The sequence below is a fragment of the Erpetoichthys calabaricus genome, chromosome 10, assembly GCF_900747795.2.
Source record: "Erpetoichthys calabaricus chromosome 10, fErpCal1.3, whole genome shotgun sequence".
Classification (NCBI taxonomy): Eukaryota; Metazoa; Chordata; class Cladistia; order Polypteriformes; family Polypteridae; genus Erpetoichthys; species Erpetoichthys calabaricus.
Genome location: NC_041403.2, coordinates 53,371,284 through 53,396,087, shown reverse-complemented (window position 1 = coordinate 53,396,087; position 24,804 = coordinate 53,371,284). Strand labels below are relative to the sequence as shown.

The following is a 24,804-nucleotide window of genomic DNA, read 5'->3' as shown; positions in this document are numbered from 1 at the left end:
TTTGTGATTGAATCATTCTGCATCTTCGGCGTTACTTATTGACTTTTCTTACTTCTGCCTTTTGATAAAAGCGCGTTTTCCCATGGCATTACGGTACCGGAAACATCATCTGCTAGTATAGCCACGAGCCTTGTCCAAAGTTAATGAGCCGCGACGTCGCAACTGAAGTGCTAGGCTGCAGCAGCCTGACAGCTGGGGCGGCCTTAAGCATGTGCAAACTGTGCACCTGCACAGGGTCGCCACACCAATATATATTGAATATAAAACAGAAAGAGAAAATAATGACACAGCTGACGGCAATGTGGCTGAAAAACAGTGTTTCTTGTTAATTAGTACACTGTATTGACTAATGTCGCTCGAGTCGGAGCAGTAAGCTATATGTAGTATTATAATGTTCTTCCGTAATGAGAATATCATGGGCCGCCACTTGGTTTTCAAGTTACGGACATGCGCATAATAGAAGCGTGTCATGAGCACGAGGCGGCTATGCAGTGTCTGTAACAAACGTGGCCATCTGCCGTGCATAAGATACCATATTGACATTGGTGGGCGAAAGGGCCACCGATTCTTTCTCTGCCCAGGGCCGCCATGAGCCTAGAGCTGCCCCTGCACGGCAGGCTACACTATTGGCTGGGCTGCTGAGACTGGCCACTGGGCAGAACTGACCATCACGAGTAGTAATAGCTCGCATATTTTCACATTTTTTTGCTCTAGTTTTATGTCATTTTGTGCTAGTATTGTAACGAACATTGCAGACTACAGCTGAAGATCTGAAGTGGACGCGAGAAGTTGGTGAGTTGTTAACAAATTTTTGTGATTTTGAGTTTGTAAAATTAGTGTAGGTCGGGGGGCTTTTTGCATATCGGCTTATTTTACAATATAAACTTTGAAGTAAACTTAGTAAAGTAAAATTTGATTTTTGGAGGATTTGTTTTCCAACTTGAATTACTGAGCAACGAATTCAGTGAGCGTTTTCGTAGTTTCAGTTCACACAAACAGGACTTTGCACTGTTTACATCACCATACTCTTACAACGTTGAGAATTGCCTGAGAATATCCAAATGGAATTGATTGAACTGCAGTCAGATTCTATTCTGAAGGCATAATACAACGAAGTTGGTGTGCCAGGCTTGTATGCTTATCTGTATCCGTAAGCTGGCATCGAGAGTACTGCCTATGTTCAGAAGCACTTACCTTTGTGAGCAATTGTTTTCATTAATGAAAGCTACCAAAACCCCACATCACTCAAGACTTACCGTCGAGCACCTTTCATCCCTCATAAAAGTTGCAGCTACACAAGATTTCAAGCCTGATATTGACGAACTGGTTACTAACGAGAGATGCCAAGTGTCGGGACAAAAGAAATAAATCTCACACTGTAAGACTCCTATATAAGCAATGAATATAATATAATAAATATAATAATATAAGGACCTAGCTAAGAGGCTAAGACTCTAATTGTACACTGTTGTATGGAGATTGTATGGAAATAAATTGCTTTTCTTTAAACTTTTAAGTGTTACATTTTTTTAAGTTTTCAGTATGTTACAGTGCGGCCCACTGACGCACATATGGCAGTCGGAGTGGCCTACCAATGGTAATGAGTTTGACATGCCTGGTCTAGTGTGCACAGCTGCACTGACATTAATTTAGTACACATCCTTCGTGTGACATGTTGAAACAGTCACTATCGCAAAGGCTGATGTTGCAATAGGGACAGTACATGTGTGTTTTTTTTGTACGCAAATGTTACTTTTTTTCTGTTATTTGCACATTGGAAGTGTATGATCTATATGGATGACACATCCCATGTGATATTGTAGGTTACCGTAGTGCAAGGCTTAGTGTTAATGTCTTTCTTAGCTTTCCATTCGATCACAATCATTTTGCCTTTTTGCCAACACCTACTTGCACCACATTGAACCTTCAGGTGACCAAATTCACCAGGCATATCACAGTGATTTGGTCAACCAGTGCCATATGCATTAGTACCATTATCCGTGTCAACGTCTGATGACCCATTCCTACTGTCATCACTATCGCTTGATTCAACTAATGGTTCAGCTTCAGTTTGTTCTAAAACTGGCTTTACAGCTTCTTGTTTACACACCATTGTGTTTTAGTTAATGGCTCTGCCCCACTCATAAATAGTGAGTTACCATACAGTGACAAAATCCATTGAGATATTGATTGTTTTGCAGCATTACATTGTTTTATCCACTAGATGGCAGCAGAATACTGTTCCAAGCTCTGGGATAATGCCAAGGAGGTTAAAAGATAACATTTATTTAATTATGGTTATCTCATTGTTCTTTTGGCAACTTGTTTAGGACACAATAGGTACAGAATATTTTGGTTACACTGCAAAGGCACTCATAAATTCACATTAAAAGAAAAAAATGCACAAGAATGCACTTTTGGGATTTTCTGCAACAGTTACTTTGTCTTGTGATTGGCATCCCATCTACAGTTTAGGTCCTGGCTTATACCCAATGCTGCCAGGTAGGCCCTGGCTCTTCACAAATCTTGAAGTGAGTAATGTTGGTGTAAAATATCAATGGATATTAGGAACTATTTTAACCAATGTAAATGCAGTAATGTTATATATTCTATTTTCAGGTGGTGTTACAGTGGAACAATATTGTTTCTGAATCTGCAAATTCTAAACAAATACCAGAGGCAAGAAGAATTGCACAGTGCTTCTGTAAGGAGTTAAATTATTTACAAAATGTATGCTATAATGAGCTTTGACAGTTGTTTGAGAATGTTTTTTTGTTTTTTTTATTTTCAGAAGGGCTAACATTTTAGTGTTTTATACCCATTTACAATATCCTAAAATTCCCTTGTCAATTTGTACTAAACAGCTGACTTTTAGTGTTCAGTTCTTGAGTTTGTGAACATTCTGATATACATGTATTTGGGCAAAATGGTCATAACTTAAGGAATCACTGAGAATCTATTTACTCTTTGAATGCAAAAATACAGTGTCTGTACAGTATATTTAATATGATACTTCACAGTATTATTCAGCATGGGATGGGTTATAAAAAATAAAAAATGGTCCATTTTGTTTATTTAATTGATGAATTATGCATTCTGTGTATTTATGTATTTTGCACTAGATGGCACAGACAAGACACTTAAATCAAAACTTGAACAATTTCCTTTGGAACTCGTACAGAAGGAAAGAGCCAGCCAAAATAAAATGCAGTTCCGGAAAGCACCTTTACAAACCTTAAGAACTACAGTACAGGAGAAAGAAAAAAACATAAAAAACAAAAACAAAACTGATGAAACCCTGAACAACAAAAAAAGAAGTTTAGAGAATGAGGTATGTCAGAATAACGAAGTGACACACAGGAAACGTCTGTGCAATGTTAAGATAACATCAGAGGATTGGGAACTGTTAAATAGCTATTAAATGTACAAGTGGAAAAGATAACCATTTTGTTATTATTCTTGTACAATTAGAATGGTTGATTCTATTAACATTTCAAAAATATATTCTGTGGAATATCATTTCTTTTATGCTGGAAGGTTTCCTTTTACAGAACCCTTCATCTTCTGATTATTAGCTAATAATGTTTACTGTGTTATGGAGGTCAAAACTTGTAATGCAATTCTGTATAAATTACGACGCATTTAAACATATTTCTTATTTTGGAAGTGTTAATTAATTTTGTACTATATCACCTGTTGTTTTTTTTTTTTTTTTTTTGATAAAATAAAAGGTATTTTTGTATAATAAAGTTTTGCTTTTTAACTACACAAACCCTGTTAAAATTTGATTAGATAAGTTCATTTATAAATTAATTTGATTCCATATAATTGCGCATGAGCTTTGAACTTTGATACAGTGGCAAAAAAAGTGGAGCCTTATTTTTGAAATTAAATTGTTGACTTGATGTTTGTAAATTGGGTTGGTTGATACATGAAGATTGTCCTCTAATTTTTGGATTTTTCACTAAACAAAAATAAAATCACACCATAGCTGCCAAATGCAGTTTGTAGTGAGTGAAGGCTCGTGGAATTGTGTAACCATATGATGCAGGTGAACAGTTTTTGATAGCTTCAGACACCTCTAAATGTTTTTCCTGACTTTTTTCTGTGAAAGAGATCTTTTAGCAAAAATCCACAAACAATACAGCCGGAATTCAGTCATATTATTCTATGCAATTCTGTGTTAATATGCTTAAAAATAATAACTCTTTCCAATTCTGCACTCAAATATACAGAACATTAAATGAAAACTAATTGCTGTAAGTAAAAAGATTTAGTTTACAAAAATACATTAGTTGTTGATTGACGAATAATTATAGCGAACAAACTGTCATTAACACCTTCCAAGAAGGAAAGCACCTGATTAACATCGATTTCCAGGTATCCTATGGCATTGAAATGCAACTTTAATTGAATCAAGGGACGCAACATGTTATAAAAATACAGACAGCACCATGACGCTGCATCATTTTCATTTTTGACACCTGTTGGCATGGACCCATGGGCATCTCATTTTGCCTGCTTCTCACCTCAGTATTACTAAAGGAAGATTTTTCTAGTCCTGCAGCATCCAGAATGTATAACTGCAGAGTACTTTATTTTTTCACCTACAGAAGTGTAACAGCCACCGTACCCTGCCTGTGACAAGGTTTAGGGTGTGCTTTCTCATGTAAAGTTACAACGGCTTTTTTCAAAAGCTTATTTTTGAGAAGAGGACCATAGTTGGTTGGGTGTTTTTGGTTGGAGATAAACTTCTGATACATTTGAGAGACCGTTGGGTCTGAAAATTCCAGCAGAGGTGGGACAACTGATGCTGTCATGGCTGCTCAAAGCCACTGAAACCTTTGGTTTTGTCAATGCTCCTTCTGATTTGCACATACACAAAACATGTTGGTAGCTGTCTACTATAGTAAAACTTTGTAGGAAAAGAGGGATTAATAAAACAAAAAAGTAAGTCTAATAAAAAAAAGATTTTATCGTAATGACACAGTGATGAGCTATTTAACTTTATTACATAATTGTATACTTTTATGCAATAAAATGTGATGCACATACAAAGACAGTTTTACATGACTTGGAAACCTTTAAAATGAACAGGAAAGTTTTATGATCTATTAAAAACATTATTATTCCAAAGGGAATTTAATTTTAAATGTGTTGATTAAGAACCAGACCAACCCTTCCACAAAGAAAATACACAATGTGCATCATTCCCATCTGAAAAGACTGTCTGGAACAGCACATTATTTAGTTAAAGTGAATAGCTCATATTTATTAGTTATACCGTAATTTATCTAAAAAATAATAAAGCATTCCATATAAAAGAGTAAACATTTTTTTCTTGTAAAAATGTGCAATATTACATTATATACAAGTCTCAGATCATACTTATTGTATTACAAAGCAATTTGAAGATTAAGTAGAATCATTATAGTGCTCAAAGTGCTATAATAGAATAGAATAATAGAATGAATCTAATATCTGTGGCCATGCATTGAATAGAATTGTTACAGTAATATAGGTTTAATTGTGCATGAGGCAGACTCATACAGTTTGACATCTTTAAAAAATAAGACCACATTGGGATGGGCTGTAATCGGAAGGGCTGCTTCAGAAAGTGAATGAATGGCACTCCCACTTCTGGTTTAGTTTTTTCCTTAATGTCAGTAGGAGTTAGCCAGTACGAGAGATCATATGAGTTAAGACAATCTGATCTTTCCTAGGCTGCACAGTTTAACTTTGCCCAGTTTAATTTCTACAAATACAAGGGCCAGAGAGCCAAAGCCACACCTTCTGTTCTCCTTACCCAAAATATATAATATTTATGGGACACTAAAGAGTTAATTTTGTTTTACTCATATTAAGCAGCAACATTGTATTGGTAATAAACACCATTTTGGAAAATTGAATCAGTTCCCTAAAAGTAGCTAGCAAAATGTAGGCTTGTTTATCTTTGGTGAGCTCACGGAGAGCAATTTATCTCATCTGACCAGTCATTGCAATGCTGTACCCCATCACAACGAAATGTCGGAGGGATGCACCAGCAGAACTGGTAAAATACAGGTGTGCAGCGCCACCATCCTGCAGGACAAGATGACCCACATAATGAACCTGGGGGAAGAGAAATGGAACAGATGTTTTTGAAGTCCCACAGTAAACACAAGAATGAAGGATTTCTGCTCAGTCACTCACCTACTTCATCTGAGCAGTCTCCACAGTTGTTATAGCCATCGCATTCCTGGTTGCTATAAATCCATACCAGTGGATTTGCACATTGGAAAATAAGAAATGCAGGGAGGTTCTTTGGAAGATTACCTTGAATAAAAGAAGTGACAATAATCAATTTACATTGACAGTTAAAAGATTGTTTGTGACGTGTTTTGCGGGTTGAGTCAAATTACAAATAGGACTTCAAAGTCACCAACAACAATCACAAGAATTCACACAAAGATTAAATTAATCAGGGCTTCTGTGTTACCAATTTCATGACTGTTTCAACAAGGATTTGATCCTGATATAGATTCTGATGCTATATACGGTATGTTTCTTGTTATATCTCATCCATCACTTAAACAGTCAAGAATTAGTATCTGGCTTTTCTTTTCTATTACTAAATACATAACATCCATCCATCCATTTTCCAACCCGCCGAATCCTAACACAGGGTCACGGGGGTCTGCTGGAGCCAATCCCAGCCAACACAGGGCACAAGGCAGGAACCAATCCTGGGCAGGGTGCCAACCCACCACAGGACACACACAAACACACCCACACACCAAGCACACACTAGGGCCAATTTAGAATCGCCAATCCACCTAACCTGCATGTCTTTGGACTGTGGGAGGAAACCGGAGCGCCCGGAGGAAACCCACGCAGACACGGGGAGAACATGCAAACTCCACGCAGGGAGGACCCGGGAAGCGAACCCGGGTCTCCTAACTGCGAGGCAGCAGCGCCACCACTGCGCCACCGTGCCGCCAATACATAACATAAAACCCAAAATAATTTCACATGTCATTAGGAATTAAAAAGTCATCCATTCAGACTAAAGAAGACCCAAAAGGAAAAAAACAAAACTGCTTACTGCACATCTGTGGGTTTTCATCTTCACTGTTGTAGCAGTTGCTCACTCCATTGCAAACGGCAGATGGTAACACACAAGTAGCCCGGTCATCACAGAGGAAACCTGTCCGATTATTTGCTGTTTTGCAGATCCGATTCTCTGTAGCAGAGAAAAATCAGCAATTTCCAACAGTTCTGCAGTCCCTTACATACAGTAATTTTACATCTCAATATGCCCTTGAATTGCAGCGACAGTTGAATAGTGAGATTGTGAGCTGGTGTGATATAAGTCATTGTTGTAAAAACCAACCTACATGAAGTGAGTGTACCCTGTGAAGCAATGGAACCCCATTAAAGAGTAGAGTTCCACTTTATGTACGGCATAGGTTTTGGCTCACCCAAAAATAACAATAAACAGGCCTAGGGAAAGGTAGGAAGTCAAGTAATGGCTTCTGTTCAATGTATAAGCCATAATTAGCCCACCAGGACCATTCTTTTGCCCACAAGGCATCTTCTAAAGATGACATGCGCTGTACATTTATTTCATGTCATCAATACAGTATGAAACATTTTTGGGGATATTCTTAGTGTTGATTACAAGTCTTATTCATACACACATTCTAAGTACAGAAAATGAAGTGGGATAGATGAAGTTGAAAATTGGTGGAGTAGATGCATTTTACAGAGGTGAATAGCGAGGTAATATGGTGCATTCAGAAGGACCGCTCACTTTTTTCACACTTTGTTGTGTTGCAGCCTTGTGCTAAAATCATTTAAATTCACCAAGCAACTCATTTAATACCCCAGAATGACAAAGTGAAAACAGGATTTTGCTATGACACTTGACATTTGGCTCAGATGCACCCAATTCTATTGATCATTATTGAGATGTTTCTGCACCTTGTTTGGAGTCCACCTGTTGTCATTTCAATTGATTGGACATGATTAGTAAACACACAAAGCTGTCTGCAGAAGGTCCCACAGTTGACAAGGAGTATCAGGGCAAAAAGCATGCCATGAGGTCAAATGAATTGTCTGAGGATGGCTACAAAATATTTTCTACAGCAGTGAAGATTTCCAAGAGCACAGTGAACTCCATAATTCTGAAATGGAATAAGATTGAAACAATCAAATCTCTTCTGAGAGTTGGCCATCCTGCCAAACTGAGCAATCAGAGGAAATGGGAAAAACTTCCAGAAGGACAAACATCACTGCAACATTCCACTGGTTTGGGCATTATGGTATAGGAACTAGACAGAAGCTTCTCCTCATTAAAAGACATATGAAAGTCCATTTGGAGTTTGCAAAAAGATACCTAAAGAACTCTCAGACTGTGACAAACAGGATTCTCTGATGAAACCAACATTAGCGTCATGTCTGGGGGAAACCAGGCACCAGTCATCCCCTACACATAACCATTCCAAATATGTAGGGTTGAGGGAAAGATGAACAGAGCAAATTGGACTAAGCCAAAGGTTCATGTTCCTACAGGACAAGGACCCTAAGCACAAAGCAAAGACCTCACAGGAGTAACTGAAAGACAATTCTGTGAATGGCCTTGGGTGGCCCAGCCAGAGTTCAGTTATTTCTTTTTAATAAGTTTACAAAAATGCTAACATCCTGTTTTTGCTTTGTCACTCGGAGCTATTGAGTGTTCCTTGATGAGGGAAAAATGAATTTAAATGATTTGAGTATAAAGCTGCAACCTAACAAAATGTGGAAAAAAGTGAAGGGGTCTGAATATTTTCTGAATCCATTGTATATTTTATTTTCAAAGAAAAGCTTTTCAGGGAAAACAACATTCAGATTCACTTAGATTTTTTATTGACTTTAATTTTAATTAGAAGCAGATAACATTCCAATAACATACAATTAAGTCAAAATTAACAAAGCAAACAAAGAAAAATTCAAACCCCACCCAAGAGAATGAGAGGAGAGGCAGTATCAAGAGCTTGTCTGATTCACTGTGACACAAGATATGCTCACAAAATGTTAGATCTATCTGACAAAGTACAAAAGATGAAAATTAAATGCACTAAAGGCTGAATGCCCAGTTGTCTTACTTATTTTCTACAAATTTAATGTTCTTAATTATTGTTTAAACATCATTCTTTGTCTTGTATTTTACAGGTAACCAACTCCTCACTGCAGTAAGTTGAATGCAGTATGCACATTTTTGTACAGTACACAGTGGGTTACTAGCTCTACACCAGTGCACTGTTCTTAATTACCAAGTATTTAGAACAGACAAGATTTGTTCAATAAAAGTATGAAAATCATACATTTTCAATGCAGTTGTTATCTGGATAGGCGCTACATCACATAAAAACCCTAAAAAATGCTTGCTACAACTGAAAAATGCAGCCTTGGGGCTGAGCATGAGCAACCCAGTACCTCTATTTAAGAAAGAACATTTTTAAATTCACATTTTTGTAAATTATATTCAGTAACATTGCTAATACATTTTGATTTTGTGGTTAGTGGTTTGCGCCCTTTTACCTTTATTGTTATCATTATTAGTTTAATGTTTATAAACTGGTGTTAATCAGTGGAGTAATAATGTAACCTAAGAGTACTGTATGTGATTTGCCTGGCTGTGTAGGACCTCCTTCTTGTTTGTTATATGCACTGGCACCATTGATATGGATGAAAAGATATGGATGTATGTTCTATTAATGACATTAAAAAACTGTATCAGGGTATTTGAAAATATTTATGAATTATTATAAGCCACCCTTTTATAGTCCCCACCCAATTAAAAGCAAAGGTATGAAACTAGCAACGATGTTAAGGTTGAAGTTCCCACTTATGGACAAGTACTACAGTACAAGGGCAAGTTGCAGTATGTGTTATGATTGGCATTTCTGTTTAATGTTTATTACAAGAAAATGCCAGTCCTATGATCTTCCAGAATGATGTGTGTATCCTTTTAATATCAGTAAATTCATTTCTGATGTTCTTTTATTTCTGTGAGCCTTCATTTAAAAGTTTCAATTTTTTTTCTGTTATTTCACAACACCATTTAGTTTAGTCTTGGGTGCTGCCATTTTAAAATTATAGTGTGCCTGTTCCTATGGTGATATTTCCCATGATTCACTGGGAGTAAGTGACCCTTAATATCATCAACATGATGGTATTTAGGTCATCACGTGCAATCCTGAATCATCCAAGAGTTGGATACAAAGAGTATTACATTTTGTTTGGTGTTCTCTGGGTACTGTGACTCAGCTCGGTTACTAAAAACTTTGATTTTTGTTTGCATTTAGGGCTAGTTGACAAAGAGTTTTACCTTTCAGGTTATGACTTTGGCATGAATTTCTGATCATGTCTTTTTCTCCCAGTCCTATATTATTAAAAATATCTGTCTAATTCAAGTTAGAACTGCATGGAAAGAATAATTATGAAACGTGGAAGAGCCTTTGCCACGATGAGCTCATTAAAGAATGTCTTTTGGTAGCTACCAAGTGCATGTGCTTCTAATGAAGCTAAAATACATAAAGAAATGTGTCCACCATAAAATACAATAGCTTTCTGTATTGACGATGCATCATAGGACATAGCACTTTAGCAAAAGTAGAACACCCTAATGGCTGTGTAAGTCAGATACTGAAAGTGACAGCTGCCTGTGGTTTGTTATGGAGTGCCTCAATTTGAACTAATGGTTTTTAATATAGTGTTTTTTATTTTTTTTATTATATACAGTGTACTGTATAGACATTAACAAAGTGTGTGTGTATAATGTATATTTATACACACTTTGTTAATCTCCAGTGGGAAATTATATTTTACTGAATACAACAGGTTTGCTTGTCAGCTAACATATTTGTCAGTTTAATCCTCTATAGTTTGATAAAATGAAATATTCTATTTGGGCAGGAGGATTACCTACAGCACATGAATACACAACTATTTTAATAAACCACATTTAAATTTTAGTCTATTAGGCCAGAAACCTTGCACACTCCTGTTTTATATAGCACACTTCTATAGTGAAAACTATCCCAAGGCACAACTGTAGAACTGTATTGCAGTTTACATCCCAGGGCCTCTTTCCATTGGCAAGGTCCTTTCTGTCACCCATCTGGCATTGAACTCAACCATCATCCTACATGCTGCTTTTTTTTGACTACGTAGATTACCCAGGCACTCACTTTTGAGCACCTCTCCCAGTTCTAACTCCTGGAATGGGTCTAAGTATTCTCCTTCCAGTCAAGAACTATGTTTGCATATGGAGTGTTAAGTGGAGTTCATTCATTGTGGGTGATGAACTCCACCAAGTATGTATCTTATCTGTTCTCCTGTGCATGCAGAACATGTAGCTGTAAGTGATACTATTGTCTACTCCTTTTATTAAACTACTAAGTAATAGGCATGAGATTCATCTAACCTGGGGTTCGTGGTGGAATGCCATAGAGGATGGCTAAAACCAAAACCATAGCCAGGAATGCCAGGCCCAGAAACACAAAGGCTGAGATGCAGACACAACGCACTGTACAGCACTTGCATTTGCCACAGTCTTCACAGCAGTCTGGCAAGGAACAAAAAACACAGCAACAGTTTTAAGTATAATATTCAATTCAATTAATTATTTATATTGTGCATTTCCAATTAAGAAACTCAGAGCACTGCATACTTTTACTAATGTAATTAACATAACACACAATACAAAACAAATAATTTACATAATATTTAATATCTAAATATTTTCTATCCATATGCATGCACAAATATTACGTAAATAGATCCCAAAGAAACTACGCTTGTAGGGGCATATTATATCTTTCTTTTGAAATAATCCATACAATCTATGGTGAACACAAGAATCAGTTCCAAACCACCTCTGAAATCTTTCTTTTACCTGAGGTTTGTTAGTTCCAGCATTAACACGATTTATGCATTATCAAAGTCTAATTTGGGGTCACAGCCTACCCTGCCAGCATCGAGCGCAATCTAGAAATGAACCCTGGATGTGGCATCAGTGGGAGTACTTAAGAGGAAAACCCATCCAAGTATGTGGAGAACATGCAGTCTCCACACATGCAGATACAAGGTTATGAGTTGAACCCCTGATGTGCCAACACTTGTGCTTCTATCATTGGGCATGAATTTGCTCAGTGTCACAATGCTACTCCCTCTCCCTCTCTCTAGTCATCATTCCTGAGGCAGTAGAAGCGAAGCACAAACCAGAGTCACTACTTCAACGCTTAGCTGAAAAGATCTATGTCATAATTCTGATATGACCTGCCTTTTCCATGGATCGCTCTTTGTCTCTCAGCCTGGCTGCATGCTTCTAAGCTTCCCTTATTAACTCCATCTGCAGCTTCATAGTTCTATCTTGCCTAAACTGGCTTAATTCAATTCAGTGTTAAGGGGGAATAAAGCCTGTTCCAGCAGCATTGCAAGCAAAGCAAGACACATTCCTGGTTAGAATGCCAATCCATTACAAGATACATATACTAACTCATAACTTTGAAGGTGCAAGTAACCATTTAATTGTTTTTAGAATGTGACAGAAAAATGGAACACCTGGAAAAAACCCCAATAACTCATGGAAAATATTTTTAATCTTCATAGGCAGTGACTGGGCTAGTATTCAAACTCAAGACTCTGGAGTTATAAGCCCAGTCCAGGTATTCTATTAATTCCTCCAGTTTTTAATAGGTATATTCAAGGTTTTATTTAGTTGTGCATCTTGGCAGCCGCACTGCTTTTACTGGCTTTTCAAGTTATGTCTCTTTGTCTAACATCATCCGCTCATTTCTTTTCTCTCTGGGTATAGGTGACATATAAATTGTCCGAGCACAATTGCTCATATTAATGTACAGTATATTTAACAGACATGGTGCTGCACATGTTTAATACAAGAGGAAGCACAACTGTGGCCATAAAAGCAAAGGGGCAGGAAGAAAGTTTCTAGAATTTTTTAAGTCAAAGTGACATTCCAGTCAAACAGGAAGCCCAATAAGTGCTAATCTACAATCTACACCCTGCTCAAAGACAATACTTTAACATTTTCTGCAAGATTTTCACTCAGAACTGGAATGCTTATAATTTTTATATCCTTCTTACCTTTTATCTATTAAGCCAAAGGGAAGATCAAAACTGCATTTACTTGTTTTTATATATTTTATGTGCAATGTTGTGCATAACAGCTTTCATCCTAAGCACAATCACGATGTCTATCACAAAAACATTGGTCATAATACAATGTAAAATTCCAGTATTTCATACTTACTGAAGTACTTGCAATACTCTGAAATCTTATAAAACTTGAATGTCCTGTCTTTACAGAGTATATCTACCACTTGGAACGAAACAGATTGTATTTGAACAAAAGACATGGTTCCCTTCTGAATATGGTGATACCTAGTGTCAGCTTTACAAATTCTGTGGCTGCAGTAATTCAGAACTTTCTCTCTTGTCTTGGCAAAAAATATTAATGCTATTTGGTTGTGGTTACATTATAAGAAGAAACTTATAAAGATGACATTACCTTTTTCTTTTCTTGACAGCATGGTAACTGTAGATCCCATAGAACTGGCATCAAAACTTCTCCTCTAAGGTGAAAATAGACACACGTGGAACAACTTAAACCTCTAAAGCAACACTCGCACTTAAAAATACAATGCAAAATAAAATGCTTTAGGAAATATGTCCTGCATGAGAAATACAGAGTTTTTATAAAAGAATTAAAACAAAACTGAGTGCCATTATGAACAATGCTGCACATCCTCTCTCTGACACACTAACAGTGAGGACTTTCTGCCAAAGAATTATTCTGTAGAAGTGTATCGGTAAACACTACTGGGGCTCTTTTATACAAATAGTAATTATGTCTGCAGAAAGCCTCACTGGGACTGTGACAGCCAAGTTAGAACTTTTGTTTCTTTTTAATTTTCTTCCTTTATAGTTATTCTGGTGTGTATTCACAAAAAAGTGTATGTATATTTATTACTTTATTTATTTGTTTGTTTATTTTCTTACTTATTTACCTATTTGTATATTGATTTAGACAAATAAAGGTCTATCTATTTAGCTATCTATCATGAGGACAATATAAGTTAATTCCTTGATGTAAGATAACTATCTGCTAGAATGCATCATTATTTAACAACTACCTTCTGGAACACTCTGATTGTTAATCCTCTGGTGTTTCCACATGAATCCATCCTTTTTTTAAGTGTAGGGGTGCATGGAGTTGGAACCTATTCTAGGAGAACCAGGCATAATGTAGGAAACCAACTCAAAACAGGATACATTCATGCACACACTCCCATTCACATGTGCTGAGACAATTTAGAGGAAATAACTAACCTTTCACGCATAAAATTGTCCTGTGGGAGCAAAACTTCGATAGCTAGAGTGCAGAAACAGGGAAAACACACCAATTTCATACTGACAATGTCTGGTCTACATAGAACCAGTTTTCTAGAATTTGAGCCCTGAATACTTATTTGTACTCTCATGCTGCCTCTTGTCCAGATAATAAATTAAAAAATGCATTTGAACCTTAGCTTTTGTAACCAGAGTTCAAAAAATCACTAAATGATTAATACGGCACAGTGATATGTGAGCCAAAAATACTTATTCTTAGCATGTATACATACGTACATTTCTGCAGTATACCGTATAAGATTTACTAAAAGTTAAAATCCTTTTTTCTGGCAGCTGTGACAATCTGGGGAATGTAAAAAGGGACTTTAAATAATTTTGGTGTTTAGAGCAGGTACACTGTTACAATTTTGACAGAGGAAAAATACAGCATGCAGTATACCATATAAGATTTACTAAAAGTTAAAATCCTTTTTTCTGGCAGCTGTGACAATCTGGGGAATGTAAAAAGGGACTTTAATAATTTTGGTGTTTAGAACAGGTACACTGTTACAATTTTGACAGAGGAAAAATTCAGCATGCAATAAAAGAATGTCGAAGAGAGTCTAATCCATACAGCATTGGTTCGTAAAACCTGAAAACAGCTCACTGAATGTGCTAAATTGTTACAATGAAGCCTAATCCACATACTGTAGTGGTCAGTGAAACGTGTGTGTGTGAAGCCTGTCACAACATCATTGACCCAGGAGCCTGCACAAGATGGAAGTCATCTAATCAGGCCTGTGCTAATAGAAATGCTTCCTACTCCGCCTTAGATGAAAGAGAAGACCTAAAAGAAAATTGTATTGTTGCATGGCTTCTCTTCAGTTATTATGTATACAGTATTAGAAGTGAAAACTGCATTTTAAAGCAATTTAAATATATTCTTTCTTTGTAACAAATTTCCCTTGTCTTAATATTTCCCCTGTGGTTACTGGCAAGGAATATGTGAAGGTAAAAGGTATCAGCTGCAATTTAAAAAAAATATATTCCAGACAGCATGTGCTCCTGTTAGATATAACCTTGTTTTCTGAAAATAAATGTACTTGTTGTTCACAAAAGGCATACACAGTTAGGTGCATTTTTTGTTTTAATGGGAATTTTAGACTATGAGTGTCCCACCAGTGTGTTACTGCAGGAAGAATCCATTCAGTAAAAATCGTATAAAGGCAATGAGAACAGCTGCAAGGAAAAGCCCAGAAGATAGAAGAATCTGGAATGTGTAGGGACTGTATACGTCTGATACATAATCACTGTAGTTTGTTCAGGTTGTTCCATACAACACTCCTCACAGTTCTGTTGTCCAGCTGGCTAATCAGAGGCTGTGATTTATAGCCAAGTAAACTGTGAGGTGGCCAAGTCACATGGTGATTATTAAGACTTCTGAGGTGTGGTGTGAAGCAAGGAAATAAGTGATGGAAAATAAAATGTTTTTAAAAGGTGAAAGTCAACCCAATAAAATCATGAAATAAGGAATATAATTACTAAAATTTACAAAGATTTTGTGGACCTGATTTTACTATTATAGGATCAAAGGGAGAAAAGCCAAACCTGACAGGAACTTGGGGCCTTAGGATTATAGAACAGCCTTCTTTGCCAACTGTGCTAATGAAGAAAACATTCAGCCCAAATGACTTTTACTTGAAAGGGTTTTCCTACAAGGGGAGTTTGAGTTCTACTACTGCCATTTCAGGGAGAATGAACTACTGAAAGGGAGTAGTCACCCTGATTGAATTCTTGAGCAGACACACCAACATGTGATTGCTTTCACAAGAAGACAAATTAAATGTTTCTTTAAAAGAAACCTCTTTTACCTGACTTGTATTCCATGAAGGGCTCATGGTGCTGGTTAATAAAAAAACATTCAAGCAAACCAGGATTGCACCCAGCAACACAGAATTGTTTTTTTTTTTTTTTTCCAAACAGTAAATGCGCCGTCTCCCCACGCTACAGTAGGGCTGGTTCTTGTGTGCTCTGAGTCACTTTACGACATTTACCTTTAGACCAAAGCATTACTTTAATTTCAGCTCTAAGATGATCTGGTGGTCTGTCAACATGCTTTCTCAACATGACCCACTTAGCATTTCTGTCAACCAATCTCTATTTCTATAGTGCCATTAAAAGCCTGCACCACTGCAAGGTGATAAATGTATACTAAGGTAAATAATATCCAAGGTAAACACCACAAGAAAAAAATGAAATTTTCAAATATACAATAGGTAAATGTTCTAGCAGCAAAAGGAATATACAGTATGTAACAAATCTAAGCAACATGGATTGAATTAAAAAGAGAATTTATTACATAAAAAGGGACAAGGCACATCTTGATTACATTCTCATACAGCCTGCTTCTCAAACTCTGTCATTCTGAGGAATGTTGCTCGTCTTCTTTCTTTTTTTTGGCTACCACCAATGGTAGATGGGCCCCCAGTACCCACTGAGAAAACATCATTAGTATTCTTGTGAAAGCTTCCCTTCTTCCTCCTATGTCTTTCCTTGCCTGGCACCTCCTGTCTTGATTGTATTAGATGAGGAACCACAGTGAAACTGACCAATAAGACCAAACCCAAACTAGCTGAATCAGATTGCTCTGAGGGATCTGACACACACAGGCATTAGAGTTTTATTTTATAGATAGATATCATGCCCATTGCGTGCATAGTTTGTGGTGTTCAAAGCCTTTAATGTGTTTTTGTTTTGGTAGCCTTGGCTTAATCCTGTTCTTTGGTTACCTCTGAGTTAGCTTCTGATCCACAGGTTTATTCATTTGATATTAATTTGTGTGCCTCTTGTTATGAACCAAGTCTAGTGCTTGACTGACTAGTGGAGAACGCTTTAAGTAGTCAGAAAAGCTCTATATAAATGTAAAGAATTATTATTATTATCTCTGCTATTCATTTAACCTGTTGACATCAATGCATTATTACAGTATATCCTGTAGTTTTCTGAGCCAGGACAGCGACTAATTCGATTCAGTATTGGAAATTCATATTGGCCTGTGCTCGTACATGGAATTTTAAATACTTTGCTTAAGATTTTGTTTGGGCAACATGTCTGCATTAAGGGTGGCATGGCTGATAGATGGATAGTGCTGCTGCCTATTCTGGGTATGAATGTCATGTCCAGTCATTGACTATGTAGAGTTGGTACAATGTCTTTGTGGGGATTTCCTTCTGCATTACCAAATATGCACAGGTTAGGTAATCAGTGACTCTGAATTGGCATGGAGTTGATGTCTGTGTAATTGACCTTGCCGTGGACTACTGCTTTGGTTTCCATTTGGAAGTTAATTCACCTTTTGATGCAAAATGCTTTGACTAGTGAGAAAAGCGCAATATAAATGTAAAGAATTATTATTAAAACATTTCTACTGGTATCTCACCTTTTGTTGATTACTTACAAACCTTCTGTCTGTATAAAATAAATGCAAACTGTGTCGTTGGCACCCTCTGAATAATTATTGACACAATATTGCACTGTATATTTGCTATCATAATGGTGAGAAACAGGGAATTAACAATGAAAGGCAAACGGAGCATTATAACTTGTAAAATTGTACGTCTTTCCTTTAGAGAAACTGCTAAGAAAACTAAGGTGTCACGGAGTAGGGTTTTCTAAACCATCAAAAGGAACTTGGAAGGTGGAGGAAACTCTGACTGGAATCTTTCTAAGCCACAACAAAATCAGAAGACAAGTTTCTGTGAGTCAAAAGCTTGAGTGATAGGAAAATAACTTTGACTTGAAAAATACCACACTTATTTTTAAGAAATATGGCAAGAATTAGACTTTTTATATCATTAAAAAAGTCTGAAAAGTTAATACACGCTTCTGTCTTTAGCTGTCTGGATTTATCCCCATACCCTCTTACCAGGATAATCTAAAAATAAAATATACAATAACTCATCTGCAGTTTGTTCAAAATTCAGTGGCAAAAATCTTAACCAAAGAAAAAGTATGACCAGTCGGGGATATCCTCTACACCAGGGGTGCCCACACTTTTTCAGCTTGCGAGCTACTTTTAAAATAACCAGGTCAAAATGATCTACCCACATTAAAAATGATATATATATATACAGTATATATATATATATATATATATATATATATATATATATATATATATATATATATATATATATATATATATATATATATATATATATATATATATATTGTCACAAGAATGAGTCAGAGACATCACAAAGGTTTGGGGAAGCCACCCGTATATTATGCTCGGCTGCAAAATTGCTCTCTTTTGGTACACGATGTGAATGGTTCAGAGTCCAAAACAGAACTGCCTGTACTGAGGCAAGATGGCAGTTTTAAAGGCCTGGAAAGGAAATGACATCAGAGTAGCAGGAACTGGGAGTGGCGTCCTCGTGGTCGGAAGTGACGTCATCCTTGGGGCCGGCAAGAGGCGGGATTAGTGATTAGGCCCCTCAGCTGTTCCCCATGCGCACATGTGTGACAAGGCCGCCCCCCCCCCCTTAGCCCAGACCTACTGGATCGGGCGAACCTGCCCGAGAGGTCGTGGACTCGAAAGAGAGCATCCGCATTGGCATGGAGAGAACCCTTCCGGTGAACAAGCGAGAACTTATAGGGTTGGAGGTCAAGAAACCACCTAGTGGCCCACGGATTCGACTCCTTGTGAAGGGCCATCCACTGGAGGGGTGCATGGTCCGTCACCAGAGTAAATTCACGGCTCAAGAGGTAGTACCTCAACTGTGTAATCGCCCATTTTATCGCAAGAGCCTCCCGTTCCACTGCCGCATACCTGGTCTCCCGATCCAGCAGTTTCCGGCCCCCAGGCCTGTGTCTGAAGCGTCCATCTGGAGTATAAAAGGAATCGTAAAGTTGGGTGCTTTCAATATGGATACTGCCGACTACGCCACTGTCACAAGAATGAGTCAGAGACATCACAAAGGTTTGGGGCAGCCACCTGTATATTATGCTCGGCTGCAAAATTGCTTTTTTTTGGTACATGATGTGCATGGTTCAGAGTCCAAAACAGAACTGCCTGTACTGAGGCAAGATGGCAGTTTTAAAGGCCTGGAAAGGAAATGACGTCAGCGTAGCAGGAACTGGGAGTGGCGTCCTCGTGGTCGGAAGTGACGTCATCCTTGGGGCCGGCAAGAGACGGGATTTCCTGGGAAAGGTCTGCAAGGGACTGAGAGAGATAGTCAGTACACTCCGCCGCCCCCTGGCCTGGCGTAGAACTACAAGTGATTAGGCCCTTCAGCTGTTCCCCATGCGCATGTGTGTGACAATATATATACAGTAATCCCTCGCTATATCGCGCTTCGCCTTTCGCGGCTTCACTCCATCGCGGATTTTATATGTAAGCATATTTAAATATATATCGCGGATTTTTCGCTGCTTCGCGGGTTTCTGAGGACAATGGGTCTTTTAATTTCTGGTACATGCTTCCTCAGTTGGTTTGCCCAGTTGATTTCATACAAGGGACGCTATTGGAAGATGGCTAAGAAGCTACCCAGCTTACTTTTCTTTCTCTCTCTCTTGCGCTGACTATCTGTGATCCTGACGTAGGGGGTGTGAGCAGGGGGGCTGTTCGCACACCTAGACGATACGGACGCTCGTCTGAAAATGCTGAAAGATTATCTTCACGTTGCTACCTTCTGTGTGCAGCTTTTAACTATGCTGCACGGTGCTTCGCATACTTAAAAGCTCAAAGGGCACGTATTGATTTTTTTTATCTGTCTCTCTCTATCTCTCTCTAACTCTCTCTCTCTCTCTCTGCTCCTGACGGAGGGGGTGTGAGCTGCCGCCTTCAACAGCTTTGTGCCGCGGTGCTTCGCATACTTACAAGCCAAACAGCCCTATTGATTTTTTTGCTCCTTTGAAGAGGAAGATATGTTTGCATTCTTTTAATTGTGAGACTGAACTGTCATCTCTGTCTTGTCATTGAGCATAGTTTAAACTTTTGAAAAAGAGACAAATGTTTGTTTGCAGTGTTTGAATAACGTTCCTGTCTCTCTACAACCTCATGTGTTTCTGCGCAAATCTGTGACCTAAGCATGAGAATATAAAAATAACCATATAAACATATGGTTTCTACTTCGCGGATTTTCTTATTTCGCGGGTGGCTCTGGAACGCAACCCCCGCGATGGAGGAGGGATTACTGTATATATATATATATATATATATATATATATATATATATATATATATATATATATATATATACTGTATATATATATATATATATATATATATATATATATATATATATATATATATACACACACTGAGTATATTTTATACATAAAATATATGCTGTCGTACCTTGCATAACTGTATAACACTTATGGCACAATAACAATTCAATACATTTATGGTCACTACAGTATATGGATTTAATAATCTTCATGTGGGAAGAGGCTGACTCGCTTAAATAAGTAGAGCCGAATAATGCTGTCAAGGAGGTAGCAGATTTCCTCATGTCTGGGTACTTTTCCTCTGTAAGTTCCAAAACTGTCCATGAGCCCGATACTTCAGCTGAATGTCATCCTGTAGTGGCAAAATCTCATCCTCCACTGTAGAGGAGTTTTAGGTGAAACAGTGTTGCAATTTTTGATGCGAGTGAATCACCCTCAACATCTTCCCTAAATGGATAGCACTTAAATGTAGCGATTGGCTCAAATAAAGATGAGTCTTGAAACCGTCTGTCAAAGTCTGACAGACACTTTTCAATCTGCTCTGTGTAGCGTATGCTGTCAAGCTGCGCACACACCTTCCAATGAGTCTCCAGCTCTGATGCGAGGTTTTGGATATTCCCCAAATCAAGGCGCTGCAGGTTTGAGGACAGATGTTGCATTTTTCTTTTGAAAGCATTAACTGAGCTAATCATACTGACCATGGTTTTGTCTTTTCCTTGCAGCTATAAATTAAGCTCATTCAACATGTTGGTCAGATCGGAAAAAAATGCCACGTCTAACAGCCATTGATCGTTATTAAGTTGCTTGTATTCTGCATGTTTAATGACAAGAAGAAACTCCTTTTTCTCCGGCCAGGGGTCACGAAATCTCAGCAGGAATTTCTCCCTAGCCATCTGCCTCAACGTAGGCCTCTTTTATCATCTCTCCATCTTGGAATGACTTCTTATGCTTAATGATCGAGTGACTCACCCAGAACGATGCTTCGGTGTGTCTGCCTTTGCTTTTGAATTCAGCCAAGTGAAAAATGACGGCTGTCCGATTAACTGCGATTTTAGTTCCCTCTCCTTTCACTTTCTCAGATCGCTTTTCGAAAGGAAGTAAGTTTCGTAGTTTTTATGAACAGTTCAAAAGTGCCTTTCCACATTTTCCTTCTTTGGAATAGCAATGATAGATTGACAGATCAGACAAACACACTTAGATTGTGACATTTTGAGAAAAAAAAATCCTTTTCCAATTCCACATCCACCCCATAACCCCTGCGCAAACCAAAAAACCGCCCACCAACAATTTTTTTTTTAAATCCCTTCTTTAGTCAATATAAATTGGAAGGCTAACTAGATCACTTAGATAGCCGGAGTTTTGCAATAGCTCGCATGTTTGATCGTGCGTGCAGGATGACCAGTGTGTTAGAAGAAAAGAGATCTCTGACTGGCCGCCCTGTATGTCAATCAAGTGGCAAATGCCATAGGGAGGATACATGATAGACTAACATCCATCCATCCATTTTCCAACCCGCTGAATCCGAACACAGCGTCACGGGGGTCTGCTGGAGCCAATCCCAGCCAACACAGGGCACAAGGCAGGAAACAATCCTGGGCAGGGTGCCAACCCACCGCAGCAGACTAACATTTAAAAAAATTTTTTTTGAATGCAACGCGATCTACCTGCACTACCTTTCCGATCTACCGGTTGATCGCGATCGACGTATTGAGCACCCCTGCTCTACCCCAAACCTTAGGAACAACTGCATCAGGCACTGGTTCCAGTCCCAAAAAAGACCCTTTTTCATTCAGCACAGTACTTTTTTTTCATACAAGTCAAAAAGAAGATGCCAAATCTGACACACATACCAAGCCAACAATAATAACTTCTTCTGTATTCCTTCTTTACCTCCTCTCCAAGTGAGTGTTGTCCTCCTCCACCCCCAACTCCAACTTGACAGGCTGGGACAGAGGGGCTCCTTTTCAAACTAAAGCCAGCACAACAGTACTGATTCCTTAAAGTACTTTTGTGTCATGCGGAACCTCCATATGACTGGGAGCTTCCTTCTAGCCGTTCCATCCAGCTGCACCCATGGACCCCAACATGGCTGCTCACTGGAACTTAAATTTTCATGCAGCTCTGCGGGTGTCCGAATGTGACTTCCACCAGAGAGATGCTGCTACCCAGTGTACTGAGGAAACAAATGGCCCCAGGAAGCAGTCTTATACTGCCCATATTAAGCTCTTGGCTGTGGTGGATGGTGATAATCCATCCCTGCTTTACATCAAAAAAGAAAATCTGAGCATATCTCACCAGTCTTACTATCATTACACCAGCTGTCTGTACCCTTTTAGACAGATTTTAAAATACCTTTAATTCTATACTGTATATAAGGCTCTGAACAATTTGGAACTTTCTCATATTTTGGAGTGTCTAACCCACTAACATTCCTAATCATAATCTTAGATCCTCTAACACTGGCTTGCTCAGTTTTGCAAGAGTGAAACATAAAACATACTTACTTTACTTTGTAGTGTTACTTTAACACTATAAAGACTTAACACTGCCAACTTCACTATGCAAAACAAGCAACATAATTTAGATTGACTTGTTTAAAAGTTGCCCTTTTTAAAAATGGCACAACTATAAAACAGCACAATGATCCTCAGCAGGGAAAAGCAGCCAAACAGTATTGTTTCCTGCATTACTCCTACAAATGTGCCATTGCTTCCTAGTCTCTGATTCTCCCAGTTTTTAGATGACATTATTAAATGTTAATCTAAATTTTGATTTAATTCCTGAACAACACATGATAAACACTATCACTTGCTTGCTAACAGCTTCCATGCATAAATTAGAAATGCAGAGGCTTTAGGAAAAAAATCAAACCACAATGAGTGTCTTATGTATGTATATGTATGGGGTATGTATATGTGAGTGCCCTGCAATCCATGCCAGCTTGGTCCTGCAAATCTAAACTGACCTAGCGTGACTGATTGTGGACATACAATCTATGTTTGTTTGTAAGTATAAAACCAGAGCGTCAGGCTGGGTCCCAACTTTTCCCTGGCACTGAAATAGATAACCACACTTCATAATGGATTAATGTCCTTTATTTTCTTAAAAGCCATAGTAATTACCTGAGGGTGGGTCTTGTTGGACCTCATGTCGGACGGTGGAATTTGTTCCCAGCTCCTTTACAATTCTTTGGTGGTGAAACCGTCCACCCAGATCGGCTAGAGGTGTATGGCGCCTCACACCTCCTCTGACGCACTAAAAGGCTTTCGCTTGGCTTCCTTCACATAGATATCTTAAAGCTTTCCATGACACTTAGTAACCAGAAGCAACAGATAAAGCAATATAAGAATAGCCACTCCATGGCAATGACGTATTGTGTAATCGGCCCGCGGTGACAGAACAGTCAACACAAAGTCACTCCCGCCCGCCCGCCTGACTGCTCTGTGTCGGCTGACGGAGCCTCGTGAATTGCCGCCTCTTTCTCAGCCGCACAAACTGGGGAAGCGGCTTTTCCCCTGCATTTAACTCCCGCTTCACAAGCCATGGCCGACTCAACTACACACAGCAGAGTCTGTCGCGCCCGGGGTACTGAAAGCAGCTGCTCCCTCCATATTCCAACAGGTGAGGCAAATCTGACAACACGTAGAGTAGACTAGAGTGCAATCTGCGGCTCGCCAAAAACGTAACTGTTTAGAAGCAGGGCCCATAATGGAAGCGTGTAAAAGACTAGACTGGAGATCGAGAATTGTATCATTCATTTGCAATTGTTTTCTATTGTACTTTTAAAATTGTGTCATTCTTCTTCAAACCTGAACATGGAGCTTACTAATGATACAGAATCCGATAAATGATTACAAGTGTGCCACACCATAATAACATTTTCAAACCGGTTAAAACAATACGGCTCGCGAGGCGTGATGGCCACACCACTGGGTGCCAATACTGCACAGTCGCCAGTGTAAAATTAAAGCGGAAAAGTGATAACATTATTTTCATTTACACACTGGCATTTTTTTCCATTAAGAAAAGCGACTTTGCTTTGAAGGCAAAAACTATTCCCAGACACGGTGACGCACTCTCACTCGTATACTTCCTCACACAAGCAGCCAGTTTTGAACCACCGGTTAACCGAACCGCCATGTGTTTCGGGATGTGGAAGAAAAATCGCTTGCGCTATACAGAGGTGAAACCCAC

At 38.4% G+C, this 24,804-nt stretch overlaps 2 protein-coding genes across 4 annotated transcripts in view; one reads left to right on the top strand and one right to left on the bottom strand.

Moving 5' to 3' along the window:
• Nucleotides 1–24,804, top strand: part of lrrc42 (leucine rich repeat containing 42) — a 287,985-nt gene that overhangs the window by 8,498 nt on the left and 254,683 nt on the right. For all 3 annotated transcript variants that reach the window (XM_051932954.1, XM_028811235.2, XM_051932952.1), the window contains exons 7-8: nucleotides 2,620–2,704; nucleotides 3,123–3,331. In XM_051932954.1, the coding sequence (XP_051788914.1) occupies nucleotides 2,620–2,704; nucleotides 3,123–3,331 (294 nt within the window). The remainder of the gene's footprint in view (nucleotides 1–2,619; nucleotides 2,705–3,122; nucleotides 3,332–24,804) is intronic.
• LOC114659031 (low-density lipoprotein receptor class A domain-containing protein 1-like) lies at nucleotides 4,971–24,034 on the bottom strand. Its single transcript, XM_028811233.2, has 6 exons — nucleotides 23,733–24,034; nucleotides 13,556–13,619; nucleotides 11,450–11,590; nucleotides 7,085–7,222; nucleotides 6,193–6,315; nucleotides 4,971–6,111 (listed from the first exon to the last, which is right to left on the bottom strand). The coding sequence occupies exons 1-6, from the start codon at nucleotides 23,757–23,759 to the stop codon at nucleotides 5,963–5,965; spliced, it is 642 nt and encodes a 213-aa protein (XP_028667066.1). The 5' UTR covers nucleotides 23,760–24,034; the 3' UTR covers nucleotides 4,971–5,962.